The sequence below is a fragment of the Schistocerca americana genome, chromosome 8 (assembly GCF_021461395.2).
Source record: "Schistocerca americana isolate TAMUIC-IGC-003095 chromosome 8, iqSchAmer2.1, whole genome shotgun sequence".
Taxonomy (NCBI): domain Eukaryota; kingdom Metazoa; phylum Arthropoda; class Insecta; order Orthoptera; family Acrididae; genus Schistocerca; species Schistocerca americana.
The window spans coordinates 53735405-53750843 of record NC_060126.1 but is presented as its reverse complement, the minus strand read 5'-3'; the positions used below and the strand labels follow the sequence as shown (position 1 = coordinate 53750843).

General features: G+C 41.2%; 1 protein-coding gene across 3 annotated transcripts in view; it reads right to left on the bottom strand.

Moving 5' to 3' along the window:
- Positions 1 to 7846, bottom strand: part of LOC124545482 (chromodomain-helicase-DNA-binding protein 7-like) — a 139206-nt gene extending 131360 nt beyond the window's left edge. For 2 of the 3 annotated variants that reach the window (XM_047124414.1, XM_047124416.1), the window contains exons 1-2: positions 7594 to 7845; positions 7187 to 7453 (exon numbers count right to left, since the gene is read on the bottom strand). In XM_047124414.1, coding sequence (XP_046980370.1) covers positions 7187 to 7453; positions 7594 to 7677 — 351 coding nt within the window. In that variant the 5' untranslated portion in view covers positions 7678 to 7845. Of the gene's footprint in view, positions 1 to 7186; positions 7454 to 7593 lie in introns of all 3 variants that reach the window. The other variant, XM_047124415.1, reaches the window with a different exon arrangement.
- Positions 7847 to 15439: the final 7593 nt, after the last annotated feature.

Sequence of the window (15439 nt, the reverse complement as noted above, 5' to 3'; positions counted from 1 at the left end):
AAATAGTGGGATACAAATACGTGGATAAAAATTGGAAGGGGGCTGTGAAAGTCCGAGTCTTGGAGGCATGTATGCCTTACGTAGGTCAAAGGAAAGCACGACAAGGTGCCGGCAGTTAGTAAAAGCTTGTCAGATTGCTGTTTCCCATCTAGGTAAATGGTCAGTTGGAGGAGATTGTCCTGCCCGGAAGCCACACTGATATGGGGACAAAAGGCCCCTAGATTCGAGTATCCAACATAATCTGAAGTGAACCATCCTCTCGAGCAGTTCTCAAAGAACATTCATCAGGCTAATTGGGCGGTAGCTGTCTAGAGACATTGGGTTCTTCCCGGGCTTAAGGACGGGGATAACTATACTGTCTCGTCATTGTGATAGCACCCATGAACTAAAGGCTGTTGAAGACCCTGTAGAGATGTTGCCTCTGGGGAACATTCAAGTGTTGGATAACCTGGTTGTGGATGTAATCCAGACCTGGGGCCATGTCTTGTGAAGAGGTAAGAGCCTGCAAGAATTCCCATTCAGTGAAGAATTAATTATAGGGCTCAGCGTGGCGTGGGTTGAAACAGAGGGGGTCTGTTCAACTTGGTGTGTCTGCCAGAGAAAGGTAGCAGGATAGGAGGACGACACCAATGCCGTCGCAAAGTGTGCCGTGAGGTGTTCTGTAAAGACCAGTGGATCAGTACACAGAGCACCTTGGAGGTTAAGACCCTGGACAGCTGACTGTTGCTGGCGGCCAGGAAGGCTACGAAGCTTAGACAAGGTGTATACGCGGACAAGGAAAAAAAATTCCCGGGTTTTTCCCAGTTAAAAATACACTTTCTCCCAGGTGAGTTAAGTGACACACATTCCCTCGGAACTGTAAAAGTATCAATCCTTTGAATGGTTACCCTTTTATACATGAGCGTAGAATTTCCCGGCACTTTAGAAAACGAAACTCAGGGGGAAAAAAAACACGTTTTGGGAAGATCTCCGATGTGCAGCAGCATGTACGCTCCATGTTTTCGTATTACGAAAGTATAAATTTGAATTCCACCAGAAAGCGCATGTTACTGTCTGAAGCATTGAAATTGAGATTGTGATGCAATTTTGTAAGCCAGTCATAGCTCATGACACATGATCTTGCCAGCTGATGACAGCGGGTATTCAGAGCATAGGACACATGTTGTAGTCAGCGAATAGCAACATCATTGTCAAGTAAGGTGAACGCACTAACAGCAAATGTTAATGGTTTAAATTAATAGTGTTGCTACAAGAAAAGCAAAGCTTTTACATATAATATTGGTCTCTAAGATTAATAAGCTGCAAAAGAAGCTAAGCTTTCACATATAATGTTGATCTTTTATGCGCGTGTTACCCTTAAGACATATAAAACAAATGTGTCAGTAAAATTTTTAATAACAACATAAATGTCTAATCTTCTGGGCTCAAAATTCTTCCAAATGGCTCGTCATCAAAGAGTTGATTTTTAAATGAGAGTCAAACGCTCTGATATTAAGAAATTCATCGTACATTCTGGCACATAGTTCATCTTGCGTAAAAGGAAATTTGCTTTGAAAGCAAACGCTTTTCAAATCGCTATTTTACCGTGACCTGTTAGCAACAGGTTTGTTTCATCGGTTGCCAAAGACTGTCAGATAGCAGGCGTCACCGCACTTGTGCAGCTAAGATGACGTAGGAAGCCCGTATGTTCGTACATGTAAAATATTAAAAGATCTTGCAGTAAATCATAAAAGAAACAAGACATAAGAGGATACCCCAAGAGTGCATTTTTTAAAAGTAATTCTAACAACGCTGATCATTCACAAACCCAGTCAGCCACATAGACAAACAGCAATTGGCATTCATCCGTTCGGCTTTATTCCGCTCAGTTCGTACAGCCTCATCCTCTTTTGTCTGCAGGAAAGTTTATTTCTAGATGCAACGAGGATTCCCCTGGCAGAGACATCAAGTACACTATGCATGCATTCAAAAATCAGCTGAGATTTATTCAGAAATCAATTTAGAATGTGTTAAAAAATATTCAAAAACCAACAGGGATGCGTTTAAAATCATATGAACAATCGATAGACCAACGTGCACTGGATGCTAGGTGCTTTGTGAACCAATGTTATTTTCCTCAAGAATATGAAACGAATTCCCCCCCCGCCCAACAAGATCCGGGCCCACTGCGCATGCACAAATCAGGGGCAAATTGGTCGCCAATAAAATTTTTCCGGGTAGTATCTGGTTGCTTGCCGCTAGCGCTTACTCAGCCAATGGCCACATTTCTATAGCCAAAGGTGAGAGAAGGTACAACTCATACGCGACTCAACTGTGCATGCACATAAGCCTGCTCGTAACTGATCAAACGAATCTAATGTAAACAGATGTGATGTCATGCTCATCGATGGCAATTTGTTGTTATGAAGCATTGCATAGTCTTCCTAGAGCTTTTGACACATTTTGCTGTTGGCATACACTTGTATGAGCACTGTGTTTTGTTGTTGTTGTTGTATGTGGCGCATTTCATTTGCAATCCAAGTTTTATTTTCGTTTTTTTCTATCGTTCATGTTTTATTGCTGCAATATTATTCTGCAGTAGCGGGATACAGTAATATCCTTTGTTAGAGTATCAGTTCTTACCAATCAAAATCACACAAATTTAACTGAAAACTTAAACAATGAAAAATTCCCTGAATTTGAAAAAATTCCAGGGTTTTTCCTGGTTTTCTTTTGGATGGAAAAATTCCGGGTCTCCCAGTTGTCCCCAAGGAAGGACACATGGCACTTCCAGCATTATTTTTGCTCTGCTTAATAAGGTAACGAGCCTCAGCACACAGAGACGCTTAAAAGCAAGGAGGCCGGTCTGTGGAGGGTGTCGTTTAAATCGTTGAAGCGCCTGAGGATGGTCCTGGATAGCCACTGCTACGTCCTTAGTCCACCATGGTGCTGGTCAATGATGAGAGGGACTTGTGGATAGGGTGATAGCAGTGTCAGTGGCATGAAGAGGAATGGCAAAGGCACCTTGCACGACCACATCAATGTGATCTGTCACAGAGGTGTGTGCCTGGTGGCAGCAAGGGAAGAATATAATCATTGGAAAGTGCTCACTGCCACAGACATCACCATGGGGTGATCAATGTAGGGAAGCTACAAGAGCACAGGAGCAGATCCTGAGATTGACAGCAGTAAAAGTGCCATGAGCACCACTGAAGTGGGTAGGGGAACCATCATTAAGGAAAGACAAATCGAGATCTGTAATAAGTTGGTCAGTTAGGAGACTCTTACCCACTGAAGTGGCACTCCCCCACAGTGGGTGGTGGGCACTGAAGTTCCTAACCACTAATGATTCCAACTATTGCTTCCAGGTTGGTACATAGGGGGATTCAGTCACTAATGACATCGGAGTGAACCAAAGTGCAGACCCCACTGGACGCTACCCAGGGAGCAGCATGTTCCTGACAGAATGCCTGATAACCATGAAATGTTAGAGAGTGGTCATCACTGAAGTGTGTTTCTTGAAGAGCAAGACAGAATGCAGAATAGGAGGAGACAAGACATTGTATTTCCAGTAGGCGTCGGCAGTATCCATTACAATTCCACTGGACGATTCTGTGGCGAGAATCTAGATTACGCATAAAGAAGCTGAGAGGAGATCATGCCACTCGGTCAGTGGTTGTCACCAACAAGAATGGAGTGACATCCATAAATAAAATGTTAGACTCAGGTTGCAAGGGGGGAAATGGCACCTCTGCGGGCAGGGGGAGGGGGGGGGGGGGGGGGGGAAGGATGTTACAGAGGCAAAAGTTGAAGATAGTGACAGTGGATGGAGTCTCTCATATTTTTGGCAAGCCTCAGCGTAAGACATGCAATCCAGGGACTTGTACTCTTGGATCTTCTTTTCTCTCTTGTAAGCTGAACAATGCTGCGAGTGAGGGAAGTGGCGGTCATGACAACTGACTCACACAGACGGCAGGACGCAGGGACTTCGCTCATGGAGTGGGTGTCCACAGTCAACACACAGAGGATCCACCATACAGTGGGAGGACATTTGTCCAAAACACAAGCACCAAAAGCACCTCACTGTTGGTGGGACATATGGCTTCATGTCACATCTGTAGCACATTACCTTAACCTTCTTTGGGAGGATATCCCCCTCGAAAGCCAGAATGAAGGCACTGGTACAGGTGCAGTTGTCTTTGCCGCCCTTCTGTACACGTCAAACAAAATGAACACTGTGTTGCTCCAGATTAGCGCGGAGTTCCTCTCATCATTTTGTAGGATGAGGTCTCTATGAAAAATCACTCCTTGGACCATATTCAGATTGGTGAGGAGTCATAGACACTGGGACATTGCCAAGAAGATCACACGCACAAAGAGCTGCAGATTGGGTGGCAGAAGAAGCTTTGATCAACAGGGAGACCAACCGCATCTTACGAAGAGATTCCACTTCACTTCACCAAACTTGTCCTCTATATACCACAATGGCTTTGTGGTAGTGTATGTGTCACCATCCATCCCAGTACAGACAAGGAAGCGGGGAAAGTGTTTCATCCCAAAACAGCGAGCCTGGCCCTCCTCCCTTAGTATAGCCATGGAAGGGAAGGCTGCCAGGTCATATGAAGCAGCATTCAATGATCCTTCACCATTTGAAGAGACGGCCATTGGAGAATGGCCAGATTTTTGCAGTTTGATACGCTTCATGCACCGAGCATCCACCCTGATACTACCCATTCCGAACAGGGGCTCTTCATGGGTGCCACCCAGCCACAACACGGGCCGCCTGGCATGGTGGCTGTTACCGGGAGTTCCAATGCCCCAAGGAGACAAGCAATCACTCCTTGGCATACAAGGGGCAGTAACAGCTCACGTATCAGTCGCGTGATCCCTGTGTTGTCAGGAGGCTCACTCGGATGGGTACATAACAGCCCTACCACACGTGGTTACACGTGTTTAAGACCTAGCAGGGTCTGCATCCAGTGCCTGCTAACTCATGGAATAGTATTTTGGTATAAATGGAATTGTTGTTTAGGCACACTGTATATATGGATTCAAAAATTTATGTATACTTACACAACCTGCCCTATACATATACTAATATCTGCTGATGATCACAACCTACTTCCTGTCACTAGATTTGTTTCCTATAACTAGCATTAATGTGGCATTTGCACAAGGCGTTTAAAAGTTTTACTACTGATCAGGCAAGAGACACACCTGAGAAGCCAAATACTGCAGAGTAGTTTTTGTGCTTTCACAGTGAAACACAGTTCACAGATAACACGCAAGCTGCATTGTACTGTTCTTTTGTTTCATTGTTACAGCTGGTAACTGTGAAAGATACAAATAGTTTATGTGAATGCCAGACCCAGATTTTCCTACAAAGGCTAAAATATTTGCAAATGCACAACCCACTGTATAGAACATGTAAAAAGAACCCATGCATGCAGAACTGGAATTCGTCTTTGTAATCCATTTCTATCACATTAAAGAGGTCAAAAAAGGAAATGAAATTCACAGATATGTTGTTGAAGTTTATATGAAAATGATGTGTCATTATAATGCCAATTTCTTCTGAAGTGTACTAAGAATATCTACACAGTACTAGCAGGAGTACTACCTTCAGTGTAAGTGTTTACATACAAATGTTCCTGCTCTTCCTTCTGTTTTATCTACTCCAGAAATTACAAAACTGTCAAATGGCAAATAAATATATGAATAAATTGGACAATAAAGTTAACATCTTAGCTGTTCCATTCACACTTTTAACCAGCTCTGGGATTTTTAAAACTGCAGTTAAATTCAGTACCTCACCACTGCACTTATCCCAGCAAGTGACAACCTCTTGGGTAAGCTGCACAAACTTGTAAGCAAAGGTGGTATACTCCTATCTCTAATTCTGTTACAATACTGGTAATCCCATCAGTACAATCCATATCCAAAGACATATTAGAATATTATGTGGTCTACAGATGTGTAATTCTAATTGCTGTACACAAGACACCATGATTTTATGTATGAGAACTGGAGTAGAACTACATTTCTCCCTTTCTTACCACTCAATATTATATCTACACGCCATATATGGGTTTTTCCTTGTATGTACAGAAGGATTCTTACTGCCAGAAGCAGTCAATACAGAAAAAGAATAAAGAAAACTAGTATATTTTGCAGACTTTTCTTCTGTGTTTCTGAATCAGAATTTCTTAGCCCACAAACATGACCGTTAGCACAGGTATCTGTGTAAACTAAAAGTTCTAAATTTTGTCAAATGTAAAAATGTTCTGTAAATATGTAAACTGTTTCTGATAATTACTACTGTTACACATGCTGTAAAGATATATTTCAATGATTACGTGTTTTTAAAACCTGTAAATAGACTTGCAATGTGTTTGTTTTGTCTTACCATACTGTAAACATTAAATTAAGTATGTGGAAACTGTTTGTTACATCGTCTCTTGTTTTTTATTTTCAAATACAGCTATATATAATGTGTATTATTCAGTGTACCATGAAAGAACTGGCAAAAAAGTAAGTAAATAAACTTTATGGTAGAAATGTGTATAATAATTAATTCTTTTTTAGCACAGATTAAACCTACACAAAAACACAAGCAATTTAACAACAACAAACATTACTTCCATCAAAAGAAATCGAGACAAAAACTATAAAAGGTATAGTGATCATTTAGAAAGTTATTTGCAATTTTAACTCAAAGAGCAACTCAGAAAGACAGATGGTATAAGCACAGTAAATACGTAAAACCAAGACGTTAACATAAACAGTACAGTTTGAGCAATAAGACTTCTCTAATTCAATTATAACACATATTCCAGAGCTAATATTTATATTACTCTCTTCGGTATTTATCGCACTTTGATCAGTATGATAAAATGTCAAATAAACGAACACTAAATTCACATGAATTAGCATTTGATCTAGTGAATTAATGTGGTTCAACTACTCATAAAGTTTGTTTATTTCTGTTTAAACCACATAGAACAGGTGAAACTGTTGTTTGTATTTCAAAACAAAATCTGTAGGCTATAGAAGTACTTGGCAGACTAGCAGGATAGATGTTAACTTATTGTTCGCCCTGTCTTGCTTGCACGTTAACAAATCTTACACAAATAACACGCTGTTCAGACTCACTTCATTTACGACGGTTATGTGATGATGTAAAACATGTATGATACATCGGACTTACCGGATATGGCTGTTGCAGAACCTCATAGTATCTTGGTGGTGCTACTCGACCCCCCCTTCCATTGCCTCTGAAATACCCTCGTGGGTTATATGCTGGCATTCCTCTCGGTACCGCTCCGCCTCTCCACGGTCCAGCTCTTGCCATTCTCATACCACCACCTCTCATATTAACTTGCACTCTCGGCGGCTGCCATCCATAAGGCAGTGGTAAAGAGTAGTTCCCAGGAATTTTCGGAGGTGGTCCTTCACTTTCTCCATTCTCTTCTATCTGTTGACGAGATAAACAACATACTGACAACAACATAAACATACATTAACCTCAAACAAAGACCCAAACATCAACTGATTACATTCCACACTATTTAACATTAAAAACTCCAGGAAGAATGCTATATCTCGTAATATTACCTTCCGTTTCATAACTGTGTAATTAAGGCTGCCAGGTTCGGGATACCAATAGGCAGAGTTTTCATGAGAATACGAGAGCGCCATGCGTAAAACGAAACACAACACAGAGTTACCAGACTGCTTTCCATTACTACTGACTGACTCAAGAGTGTATTGACATTTGAAGACGCTGTTTATTAGAACTGTAAAGTCGCTGGGTAGATGAAATTCATGCGATTAAACAGCAACTGGTGCGTTAAAACTGCAATAAGTGAAAAAAAAACGATAACAGCTGATACTTAAATTCGGTCACCACACATATTGTATATACGACGTAAGTCATGGTACGCCGCTAAACATGATCCTACTTGTTCACACAGTGGGTACAACAATCAACTAAGGTTGCAAGCGTCGTCGGTCCTGCTGTCGCCCTCATCACAAAAGGAAAGAACCATAATAATAAAACGTACTTAAATTATGATAATTGTCAATAATAAAAATCGAGATAAATCATAGTAACATTAAGAAGGACCAGTCACTGTACAATGCTTAATTCAACACAAAATTGTGTCCTTGTGAATGGATGAGCACAAAATTATTCAAATGGTAAACACAAACAGAGATACATACTTCTCAAACAACAGTAGTTATTTTTTGTGTGTCCACAAAAAAGTTTCAAAGTATGATCACCAGTCAACCTAACAACTAATAGACATTTTGTTACAATAAGCAGCTTTTTATCACTTTACAGCTGTCTTTGAAGAAAAAGAATTACATGGATGTCCCAAATTACACAGATCAAGTTTTTCCAAGATTGTTTCTCATTTTTCTGGAGGACTAACACAACATTGTGTTCCAGAAGAATTTTAGGAATGTCAGTACTAATGAAGATTCCTACGATCAATTTCTCCTCACTCGGCCGATGAAATTTGTCTTTCAGGTACTTGAAAGCGTCTCAATCCTTGTTCACTCCCTTTGAAAAGTTGTTCATGAGGCCGAGTCTGATATTTAAAGGCTGCAGACTAATTCTATTTCCATCTACCAGTGGAACATGCTGGACATTCATACATCTGATTCATAGTGCTTCCCTTGGAGACTAGTGTTTTCTTCTGTAGTGTTCACATTTATACCGACTGCCTTCTCATATAGGAATCAGCAGTATTTTTTGTATCCCAGCTCCATGCACAACAGTATTGCAATCACCTTGAGGTCTCCAATGATCTACCAGTTGTGTGGTATTTGCTCTTAATTGCTCCCAGAAATAATTTAATATTGTTATATATTTCCTTCATGTGATAGCATGCCACACAGGAATTGAAGGCACAAAATTCCCACTATGTAGCGACACAGCTTTCAAACTAAGCTTTGATGCGCCTATGAGTAGCATTCAGTTCTCTAGTCCCTGCATCACATTCAAAGCTTTCATCAAGCCATTCACATCATTTCATGCATTTAGGTTATTCTAATTTTTAAAGTTCTGAATGAAATCATTATCCTGTGTCCTGTACATTGACACTAAGTGTGTGGGTCTATAACATTCCGCTGTTTCAGCATATAACCTGAAATCTCAGCTTTGGTTTTTGGTAAGTCTACATCTCGAATAAAATAACTTAGACCACCATGAGTGGCTCATTTACTGAATCAGCTAGAAAGCAGAATTATCTTCTTTCTTGATTGATCTTTGTGAATAGCAGGTACTACATTGAAACAACAGTTATATGTGTGTTTGGTTGGCTCCCTCCAAATCATAAGGATACCGAAGAGCACTGAGGTTCTTTGATGAATGTTCGCAAAACGATACACAGGGAGGAAAATCAGACTGGATACAAAATAAAGACCCTTCGACTGACAAAATTTTAATTGTAAATTTCTGAAGCATTCACAACAGCGTTCCTGAATTTACACGCAACCAGAAAAATTGAGCGCTCAAATTATGCTCAGAGCTGGGAGCTGAATGAAACTCAAAATAGAAAGCACTAAAATATTTAATGAGGCATGGAATGTATATCAGAGAGACAGATGAAATGCCATGGGATGGGGAGTGTACATTGCAGTCAATGGAAATATTGGTTCTATTGAGGCCGAAATTTAATCTGGATGTGAAATTGTCTGAATGCAAGGAACCAGTGTAAGTGAACTCAAGGTAACCATCTGACATCTTTACCACCCTCCCAATTACTCTGCAACAGCTGTAGAAGCAATCAAAGAAAGTCTACGCTCAGTAACGTGGATATACCCTGACCATGCGAATATTAGTTGCAGGTGACTTTAACTGATCGAGTATAGTCAGTGGGTTCATTGCAGGTGGTACACACAGTTAGTCTTGTGAAGTAGTTGTGAATTCATTATCCGAAAAAATGTCTTGGTTAGTTCGTTCGATAACGCACACACTGTGGAAATATTTTAGACCAAACAGGCTTGACATTATCGACTGTGCCAGTGATCATGATGTCATCATCACAGCAATGGCTACTAAGGTTAGTACATCCAGCTAGAAAGCTAGGAAAGTATTTCTGCTAGAAAGATCACATAAACATTTATTAGCATCGTTTGTAGACGATGCATGGACATGATTTACCATAGTTCCAATATTATAGACATAGAGGTTCAAATGGTTCAAATGGCTCTGAGCACTACGGGACTTAACATCTGAAGTCATCAGTCCCCTAGAACTTAGAACTACTTATACCTAGCTAACCTAAGGACATCACATACATTCATGCCCAAGGCAGGATTCGAACCTGCGACCGTAGCGGCCGCGCGGTTCTAGACTGAAGCATCTAGAACCGCTCGGCCACACAGGCCTGCAGACATAGAGGAATTATAACCAAAATTTAAAATGATTGCAAATTGTGTTCTGGAGGAATATGTCTTGAGTAAATGAATTAAGGACGGGAAAGACCCATCAAATGTGTGAGTGACTCGAAGACTTCTTTAGTAATAGAACCAGATGCACTGCAATCGATGGCGAATATCCATCAGACATCATGCCTATGGAAACCGGGCTTAATGAATTTACTTTGATATTTTTAGCAATAGATGGGTAATTTTAGAATTCTTAAAATTTTGTCAAATATACTTTCTAATTTCTATTGTAACAGAGAGCAGGTTTTTCTGGCACAATACGCTAAGAAAACACAGATTGAGACATACAGCTAAAGTGACGCCACAACTAGTGGCATACTGCTGTGGCACCATGAGCTATCGTTCACATAGGATGCCACAAATTCTAGGCAGTTATTATTGTTTCCACTATGGCGCCCACTGAATGAGTATTAATGTTACAGAGCACGTTTTGGCATTAGAACCACGACAAGAGTTAAATACAAGGAAAAAGAAACCCAAATGTTGGACTCAAAATTAGATTTTGTGCAGCAATAAAATAAGGTCAACAAACACATTTATAAAAGAAAGATGGGAGCTATTTTTTCAATATCTAATCGGTCGTGAAATTAAAACTACAGTGAAAATCGTGAATCTTTGAGCAGATGTGTTACACAGTTTCCTAGCAGGGCTGTCTACCGTGTCACATCACACTTGTCTGTTCACAGTGAGCATATATACAGGGTGTTACAAAAAGGTACGGCCAAACTTTCAGGAAACATTCGTCACACACAAAGAAAGAAAATATGTTATGTGGACATGTGTCCGGAAACGCTTACTTTCCATGTTAGAGCTCATTTTATTACTTCTCTTCAAATCACATTAATCATGGAATGGAAACACACAGTAACAGAACCTACCAGCGTGACTTCAAACACGTTGTTACAGGAAATGTTCAAAATGTCCTCCGTTAGCGAGGATACATGCATCCACCCTCCGTCGTATGGAATCCCTGATGCGCTGATGCAGCCCTGGAGAATGCCATATTGTATCACAGCTGTCCACAATACGAGCACGAAGAGTCTCTAAATTTGGTACCGGGGTTGCGTAGACAAGAGCTTTCTAATGCCCCCATAAATGAAAGTCAAGAGGGTTGAGATCAAGAGAGCGTGGAGGCCATGGAATTGGTCCACCTCTACCAATCCATCGGTCACCGAATCTGTTGTTGAGAACTGTACGAACACTGTGACTGAAATGTGCAGGAGCTCCATCGTACATGAACCACATGTTGTGTCGTACTTGTAAAGGCACATGTTCTAGCATCACAGGTTAAGTATCCCGTATGAAATCATGATAACGTGCTCCATTAAGCGTAGGTGGAAGAACATGGGGCCCAATCAAGACATCACCAACAATGCCTGTCCAAACGTTCACAGAAAATCTGTGTTGATGACGTGATTGCACAATTGCGTGCGGATTCTCGTCAGCCCACACATGTTGATTGTGAAAATTTACAATTGATCACATTGGAATGAAGCCTCATCCGTAAAGAGAACATTTGCACTGAAGTGAGGATTGACACATTGTTGGATGAACCATTCGCGGAAGTGTACCCATGGAGGCCAATCAGCTGCTGATAGTGCCTGCACACGCTGTACATGGTACGGAATCAACTGGTTCTCCCGTAGCACTCTCCAAATAGTGACGTGGTCAACGTTACCTTGCACAGCAGCAACTTCTCTGACGCTGACATTAGGGTTATCGTCAACTGCACGAAGAATTGCCTCGCCCATTGCAGGTGTCCTCGTCGTTCTAGGTCTTCCCCAGTCGCGAGTCATAGGCTGGAATGTTACGTGCTCCCTAAGACGCCGATCAATTGCTTCGAGCGTCTTCCTGTCGGGACACCTTCGTTCTGGAAATCCGTCTCGATACAAACGTATCGCGCCACGGCTATTGCCCCGTGCTAATCCATACATCAAATGGGCATCTGCCAACTCCGCATTTGTAAACATTGCACTGACTGCAAACCACGTTCGTGATGAACACTAACCTGTTGATGCTACGTATTGATGTGCTTGATGCTAGTACTGTAGAGCAATGAGTCGCACGTCAACACAAGCACCGAAGTCAACATTACCCTCCTTCAATTGGGCCAACTGGCGGTGAATTGAGGAAGTACAGTACATACTGACGAAACTAAAATGAGCTCTAACATGGAAATTAAGCGTTTCCAGACACATGTCCACATAACATCTTTTCTTTATTTGTGTGTGTGGAATGTTTCCTGAAAGTTTGGCCGTACCTTTTTGTAACACCCTGTAGATGCATGGGAAACAATGTCTCCCACCAAGTGTGAAGTTCTGCTTAGAGATCTCGCCTGATTTTATACAGCCCATATTACGTAACTGTCATGTGCTTTCTTCTTCATGACAAGTCTCGACCACCCACCACTGGTATAATCAAGATGCTCCCACAGCATTTTCGATGGCAAGAGTTTGATCGCCCACCATATAGCCAGATTTGGCTCCCACATGAATAGTTGTGTATGAGGACAGCGTTTTGACACAAACACGGCTTTTATTGTATTCGTTAATGTAGGCGTTTCGATTACTTCTAATTTTCAGTTTCACAGCTGCCACATCACGCTTGCGGGCTATTTCATACATTCAGTCCACAATTTCTACAATGCTTGGTCTTTCGAAACATAATGTGTATATGGCTCACATTCTTAATTCTATATTAAGTACAGGGTGATTATAATTAAAGTTAAACTTTCGAAGCACTGTAGAAATAACACCACTGGTCAGAAAGACGTCAAATTGCAAAAGAATATTATCGGAGATGGGGGAAAACGTATGGCAGAAGAAAAATAAATAGTTGCAAAGTGTAGCAATAGATGGCGCTGTATGCATCATAATATAAAAGTGGTTGAATACAAATGAGAAATGAATCATACAACAATGCCTAAGCTGTATGTTTGATGTTATAAAGCTGTACTACTCAGTGTGCATAGGTGTACAGATGTGATACAATTAGTTAAATAGGCACCATGGCAAGGTCATATCACATCGAATGGGAAAAATCGGTTTTTAACTATCCTGAGGCAAAAACCGCATAAAAAGCATCAATCACGTCGGTTTTTAATTGTCCTGAGGCCAAAACCTGCATAAAAAGCATCAATCAGAATAATTTCTGTGTGACTGGTCAAAACGTGTTCAATATGCTATGCACCGTTTTCTGCAACAAGTTGAAATCGAGAAACAGCATGTTCCACAACCGATCAAAGTGTGTGTTCAGAATGTGCTGCAGAATGTGTGCCTTCAATGCAGGTAAATTTGCAGTGAACACAACATGTTTCAGATAGCCCCGCATCCACATGTCACACGGATTAAGATCAGGTGATCGGGATGGCCAGGCTGCAGAGAAATGGAGGCTGATAATTCTAGCATTTCCGAAATGGCGCTTCAGGAACTGCTTAACTGAGATTGCAATATGCAGAGGTGTGCCATCTTGCATAAATAATGATCCCAACGACATATCCACGCTATTGGAGAGCTGGAATGACGTGGTTGCACAAAACATACTCATAGGGCTTACCAGTGATGGTACATTTAACAGGACTGGAAGCACCTGTTTCTTCGAAAAAATATGGCCTATAAATAATGGCGTAAACCCGCACCACACTGTGGTACTGGTTGATTAGCGTGTGGATTTTCCGTTGCCCATACTCAACAATTTTGTGTATTGACGTATCATGTCAGAGGCAAGTGGGATTCGTCTGTCCAAAACATCTTTCACAGCCAATCTTTGTCCACTTTCATGCGAGCAATTAATTCTAAAGCAAAGTTCTCTCTTGCTGCCAGGTCAACAGGAAGCAACTTGTGCACATGCGTAATTTTGAATGCATAGTGAGGAAGGATGCACTGTGCTCATGGGTACGTCCAGTGTTCGGGCAATTCTCCATGCACTACACATTTGCACACCACCACTCGTCTCCTACCGCATTGCTGTGGCCACAGCTTCCACTGACATAGAATCAATTCGTTTCCCCCCTCTACCAGGTTGCACACCAAAAGAACCAAAAGAATTTTCTCCAGACTCACAGCAGTCATCAGACCAATGCCTTTTTTGAAACCCTTCAGTATCCGACACTTATGCAGAGCGACGTGTGCAAATTCACCGCTCTTGCAATACAGGTTTACAAACAGAACGCGATCCTGGATTGAGACGGTCATGGCGAACTTTGCGGACGCGAAAGGAAGAAAAGCCATGTACCCAGCGTGTTTATATCAACTTCAATGGGTCGTGTGCATGACAGGTATTTTCATTTATGTATTCTTACACATACAGCGCTACCAATTGATCAATTTTCACACTATTTTTTTTCTTCTGCCATACGTTTTCCCCCTTCTCCAATAATATTCCGTCGCAATTTGACGTCATTCTGATGAGTGGAGTTATTTCTACAGGGTTTTGAAAGTTAAACTTTAATCACCCTGTATATTCATCACAAACTCTTTCGAGAGTATGGGATTTTTTTGTTTGTAAATTTTATGAACGAACTTGCACACACACACGCACATAGAATATTACTGTTATTACAATAATCCCAACGTAATCTTGATGTTTCTAAATATGGCCACCAGGGACCAGAGAGTAGTCGTGGAAAACTAGCATCATCACAACATATGACCAAGTTGAACTTTCTCTGGCATCACGAATGTGATGGTCACTTGAGTCTTGCTACTGAAAATTGGGCGTTCATGAATGGAACTATGGAGCATCTGTCATGTGCCACTAGCTGTAGTAACTAAATGCATGTATGGACAGTTGCATATGTGAACCAGCTTAAATACAGATTTCCACATGCGACTAAAGTGATACCATGGCAAGTATTATGATGGCTGATATGGCAGTGGTATCATGTGCTGCTGTTTCCATACACTTCTGTCAAAATTCTCTTGACATTGTTTGGACAGCCAATGGAGTTGTGATTCAGACAGTGACATTAAAATGGAGTCAGTATACAATAAAAAGAAGAGAA